Raw genomic sequence first — 5,766 nt, 5'->3', positions numbered from 1 at the left:
CATTCAAATAACTAAAAAAGTTTTTCAATAATTCGCAAATTCTTTTAAATTATAGAACATAATAATAATAATCATAAGCATATCTATTGAGGCTCATTTCCACAACTGAATAAAACAATTTAAAAGATAATTGCGACATTTTTTTAAATCTCAGTAGCGTACTGACTCCCCCCCCCCCCCCCCCCCCCCGCAATTTCCTTTATTTTTTTATTTTTTATTCTGTGGCGGAAAGCTTCCATCAACGTTTTACTTTACTTTTATTATTATAGGCTACATTTAATTCACAAATTTTATCCAATCCCATTGATCTTAAAAAGTAGATTGAGTGAGTAACACTGGTTTATTCACGCCCCTCCTCGGCTTTCTTCTTTTTTTCTATTCTTTTCTTTTTTTTTTTTTTTTTTTTTTTGTGGCTGAAGGCGCAGTTGAGGTCTGTGTAAGGGATCTGGCGATCAGGATCTTCGGGATGTGAACTGTACAAATTTAGCCTACTTCATTAGACTTTATTGGTTACTTCATTAGAGGGCCGTTATGCAGAATTAACATTCATGTCGTGCAGAAGCAGAGCGAGCGTTTGGGGTGCACTGGATGTCTGCACTTATTTAAAGCGGTCGATCAAGACCTCTGTCTGCCGAAGTAACGGAGGACTTCTTGCGTTATGAGGAGGACAGCTAACGTGTGGAACGGGCTCGTGTAGCGTGAGAAAGCGGAAGAAAAGAGATGCATTTCTAAACAGCCTAATAGTTACAGCTTTCTAAATGCGTCTTCTTATCGAGCAGCCAAGAACAATGAGCAGTGGCTCTAGCAACTTTTTGCTAGTTCCTATACCGGAGTACCCTGTAATAGACTGCGTGCCTAACAAAAACGTCAAAATAGTTGTTCTTGGGGCAAGCAATGTCGGAAAAACAGGTAAATGTACCAAATTATGTGGCTTTTAAGATATAACCTATATTTAAAACAGTTTTGTTATTTATTCCATCATGCATATCATATTTTTATGTCATAGAACTCATTCTAATATGACTCGTTGATTTAATGTATATGCATTCATTGTGTATAAAGTCTGAATGGTATGCATTTTTCTAATCCTGAAAAATGATGCTGATAATATTTTAGCCATTATAACGCCAGGGTGCGACATACACTGACTTATGCACGAGCTATGTGACATTGTTATGCTTGCTTGTAATGCTGATGCAAAAGTTTCCATTTGGTTTCTATTTTCAGCCCTGATTGTAAGATTTCTTACTAAGAGATTCATTGGAGACTATGAAGCCAACACAGGTAAACATTATAATGAAATAAAGCTAAAAATCCTATACTGAACTATAACAATGTCATCATATTTTACTCGTCACAATCATTTCTGTTATTTGTACTCAATCTTATAAGTTTTGAGACTTTCAGCACGGTTTTCTTCATCAGTAGCCTAATTAAAATGAATTAAAATGGCTGAAAAGTGTCATTAACTATAGCCTACTCAGAGCTTTAAGCAAATATTTAAGCAAATACACGTAAGTTTATAATTTTACTTGGTGATTTTTTCTTTTTTTTTCTTGTTCAACATTTCTAGGAGCCTTGTATTCAAGGAAGATTAATTTGGATGGGGAGCAAGTTTCTTTGCAAGTGCAGGACACTCCATGTGTCTCATTGCAGGTACCTTCAAATCACACTATACCAATGCTTTCTTCCATCTTTAAGCTAAACCTCCATCAAAAGTAGTGTGCCCATGCTGTATTATCACAGTCATTTAGATCACTCAGTCATTGCCAATGGGATTCCTGCATGCTTCAGATGAACTGTGGGGAATATTAGTTCAAACATTTGGCCTGTAAACAAAGTATGCAGTGCAGAGGAGATAAAAAGGGTGTGTTCAGCCATAAGCTCATTAGTCTGACTCATGTGTACTAAAGGGCTCTCTTCAACTGAATGAATCTGATCCTGGCTCAAGCACAGTGTATTTATAGGTGTTATGATGATTGAGAATTTACTTCTTATAGCTGTCATAACTCATTGGTAGTCAGTTCCATTATTGGTGAAAAATATTAAACATATTATAATTGCAGCAATCAGTAAAATAATAATATTATGGTTATTTTAATTGCTCAATTGAATAAATAGATGAATAATGTTTTGAACACTGATTCTCGTTTTTATTTACATTAAAATGATCAGTTCACTTCCAAAATGATACTGTATATAAATATAGTACAATTTTTTTATCTTTTTGAAAGAAGTCCTTTATCCTCTCCAAGGCTGCATTTATTTGATCAACTATACATTAAAACAGTAATATTGTGAAATGTTTTCTGTTTTGAATAAGCCTATATTTAAAAATTTTAAGCAGCAAAACTGTCTTCAATATTGATAATAATAAGAAGTGTTTCTTGAGCGGCAAATCAGCATATTAGAATGATTTATGAAGGATCATGTGACACTGAAGACTGCTAAAAATTCAGCTTTGCCATCACAGGAATAAATCATATTTTAAAACAGTAAAATAGAAAACAGTTGTTTAAATATTTCACAACATTACTGTTTTTACTGTTTGTTGATCAAACACATGCAGCCTTGGAGAGCAGAAGTGACTTCTTTCAAAAACATAAAAAAATTTCAAAATTTTGTACTGCATATACACACATAATACACTGACTATATATACATTAAAGGACAAGTTCGGTATTTTACACTTAAAGCCCTGTTTACAGATTGTATCTGATGAAATTTGGACACATGCTGCTGTCCCGAGAATTTTAGGTTTATTTCGCTTCACCCCCCCACCCCCACAATGGTTGTCTATGTGCACTGGAAGATTCCGACCTAAAAACACATTAAACTTTCGTTTACAAAGACGTGAAACTCACCGAGTGGTCAGGGGTGTTCACTGATATGTTCCCTCAAAAATCGCTGAAAAAGATGCATTCCAACAGGTTTTATCGTAGTTTTTGTCCAACTCCATTGACTTAATAGGACGTGCTGTGAGACCGCAGCACCTTTACGGTATTACTTTATTACACCTTTATTATTCTGCTTCTTCTGTGTATTCAATGAAATGCCCGTGGTTTGCTTGCAATTGGCAAAGGTGCATTATCGCCACCAACTGGGCTGGAGTGTCTATTATTCAAGCTCTCAACGGAAGAATCACGGGTGTGACGCGTTTGGCAAAATAGGTCCACAAAAGCGAAATAAACCTAAAATTCTCGGGACAGCAGCATGTGTCCAAATTTTAATCTTAACCGTTCTATTTCATCAGATACGATCTGTAAACAGGGCTTTAAGTGTAAAATACCGAACTTGTCCTTTAAGTACATATATAATTGGAATAAAAACAACAGTTTTCTCAATTCCAGGATGATGCAGAGGGTCTTTACTGTCAGGAGCAGATCAACCGCTCCATTTACTGGGCAGATGGTTATGTGCTGGTCTTCTCCATCACTGACCTCAACAGCTACCGTACTATCCAGCCTCTCTACCAACACGTGCGCCGAATCCATCCCAGCGGCAACATCCCCGTCATCATCGTGGGAAACAAGAGCGACCTGCTGCGCGCCCGGCAGGTCCCGGATCATGAGGGTAAGGCGCTGGCTGATGAATTGGGAGGGCCCTACTTTGAGGCTTCGGCCAGGGAGAACCATGAGAGCGTCCAGGCTGCTTTTCTGCACTTATGTCAGGAGATGAGCCGAGCGCTGGGAGGAGGAAATGGGGAGAAGAGAAAAGGTGGACTACACCTTGCCAGGCCAAAGAGCCCGAACATGCAAGAGTTGAAGAGAAGGTTCCGACAAGTGCTGTCATCCAAGGTCAAGTCAGCTACGGCACTATGATGATGAAATGATTGACAAATGTGACCGTGGAGGATTTAGAAGGTGTTGACAACATACTGTTGCTTAAGTGATTGTGAAACACAAGGCAAAACTATGAAACTTGTCAGTTGTTTTTGCAAGTAGATGAGTGATGATATCACTGCTCTCTGGGTGAACTGTAACATGTGACTCCCGGCACTGAACTTTAAATCTAATGGTTTTAAGGTCATCAAGTCTGTTTTTGTTTATTTGTTTTAGCTGCTGTCATGCAAATATTTCCTGGTTTTCCAGGATTATAATGACTTTCTCTAATTAAATTCCTAAATAATGATTTTCTTGTATTATAAATGTATTTCCTTAATCTCTTTTGATGTGAAGCAAGGATAAACTGATTATTTTTGACCAAGGCCATTTATTATACTGAAAGTAGCAAAATAAAACAAACATATCGAAGGGCCGTTAAGTGGACATTGCAGTCGATTCCTAAGATTCACATGTGACTGCGGGCAGTTTTGCAAAATGCTATTCTAGGATTATCCCAACTTTTCCTGACATTGAGATCATTTAATCCAGCTATGTTGTTTATAATCGTGGGAGGAAGAGGTTGTTGACTGGTGGTTCCCATGACCTTTGACCTACTTACACTGTGTCAAGGATTTGATTGTAGGCCTACTGTGGAGGTTCATAGAGGGGCTCTTTGGCATGCTTCTTCCAGATGTCCCATTCGCCCACTCGAATATAATGTTTGTATATCTTTCAGCACAGATGAAGTACCAGTCCTCTGATGCAGGTCTGGAGATTCCTACACTGAACTATTGCATCTACAGTCATTGACCTCTCTAACCTTTCACCTCTGATATTTTCTTCTCTTCACCCAATTGCCTAATGAAAAGCAGATTCAGAATGTGACCAGCCTTCCATGCTCTCAGAAAGTGAGAGTATGTCCCATTTCATTATACCTAGACAAAGTAAAAGACTAGTAAAATATACTGTATGCTTTGGTGATTTAAATTCTTTCTCAACAAGCCTTTGCTCTATCTCTATCTTCCTCTTGCTTTTACACCAAATACTTTTTTGTGTCAACATCACCATTACATTTCAACTGAAATTTTATCATATCATTACAATCTAGAGAACTCAAAACTTTTTGGTCGATCACCAGAAGTCCCCTAAACCATTACCAGATTTTGAATAAACATTAGCCTAGTTTTTTTTGACTCCCTTGTTACTTATAAATGTGCAAATGTAATTCAGCTGTGGTATATCCCTGAGGACTAAATGTTCCACAATTATAGTAGTTTCAAAAGTATTTCTGATCAAGAAAGGTTTTAAAATAAACTTAAATATGCTCTTATATATATATTTGAGTGACATTCAGGGGTCATTCACACAGAAAGTGTTTTTCCATTCCACTGCGCTACTTATTTTTCAATGCAAACACACGATACAGACAGACATAACCATTGCACATACAAGTTAGTTCTTGTATGCAATGCAATGTTAAACAGAGCATATTTCATGTGTTATATTTTAAATACACAATGGAGTTAGTTCTGTTGTGTGCATTGCAATGAGTGAAGAATTCGTACTAAGTGAGAATATGTATTGCATTTTAAGTTAGTTCTTGTATGCAATGCAATGAAACAATGATCTTCTGTGCACAAGTCAATAAGTCAGGTCTTATGAAATGCAATGCAAAAACACAAAGTTATGTGTTATCTCTCAAAGAAATAAGTAAGATATTTTATGCAAATGCAACAGCACATGTATTATGTGATATCTGTTCAACGCACAGCTGAATAAGTCAGGTCTTGTATTCGATGCATTTAAAAAGCACCTGTGTTATATAATGCACAATGGAAGTTAGTTCTTGTATGCAATCTAAATGAAAAATACCATATTTGATGTGTTATTCTTAAATCAATAAGTCAGTGGAATGCAATGCGAAAGCACATATGTGTTGTTT

General features: G+C 36.8%; 1 protein-coding gene across 2 annotated transcripts; it reads left to right on the top strand.

The window, feature by feature from the left end:
- Positions 1 to 396: 396 nt before the first annotated feature.
- On the top strand, positions 397 to 5,012 carry rasl11a (RAS-like, family 11, member A). Of its 2 annotated transcripts, none has more exons than XM_082162665.1 (4): positions 397 to 909; positions 1,228 to 1,284; positions 1,574 to 1,656; positions 3,336 to 5,012. In XM_082162665.1, the coding sequence occupies exons 1-4, from the start codon at positions 759 to 761 to the stop codon at positions 3,819 to 3,821; spliced, it is 777 nt and encodes a 258-aa protein (XP_082018791.1). In that variant the 5' UTR covers positions 397 to 758; the 3' UTR covers positions 3,822 to 5,012. The 2 variants fall into 2 exon arrangements, with proteins under 2 accessions (XP_082018791.1, XP_082018792.1); XM_082162666.1 differs by having other exon boundaries at positions 398 to 909; positions 3,351 to 5,012.
- Positions 5,013 to 5,766: the final 754 nt, after the last annotated feature.

This window comes from Leuciscus leuciscus (assembly GCF_965113295.1).
Source record: "Leuciscus leuciscus genome assembly, chromosome: 2".
In the NCBI taxonomy this organism is placed as follows: Eukaryota; Metazoa; Chordata; class Actinopteri; order Cypriniformes; family Leuciscidae; genus Leuciscus; species Leuciscus leuciscus.
This window is presented reverse-complemented; position numbering and strand designations above follow the sequence as displayed.

Excerpts from the sequence above, each read along its gene's own strand:
- rasl11a (XM_082162665.1), top strand. The coding sequence starts at position 759 with ATGCGTCTTCTTATCGAGCAGCCAAGAACAATGAGCAGTGGCTCTAGC. Across the intron at positions 910-1,227 it reads AAGCAATGTCGGAAAAACAG|CCCTGATTGTAAGATTTCTT; the intron begins GTAAATGTACCA and ends TTCTATTTTCAG. Across the intron at positions 1,285-1,573 it reads AGACTATGAAGCCAACACAG|GAGCCTTGTATTCAAGGAAG; the intron begins GTAAACATTATA and ends CAACATTTCTAG.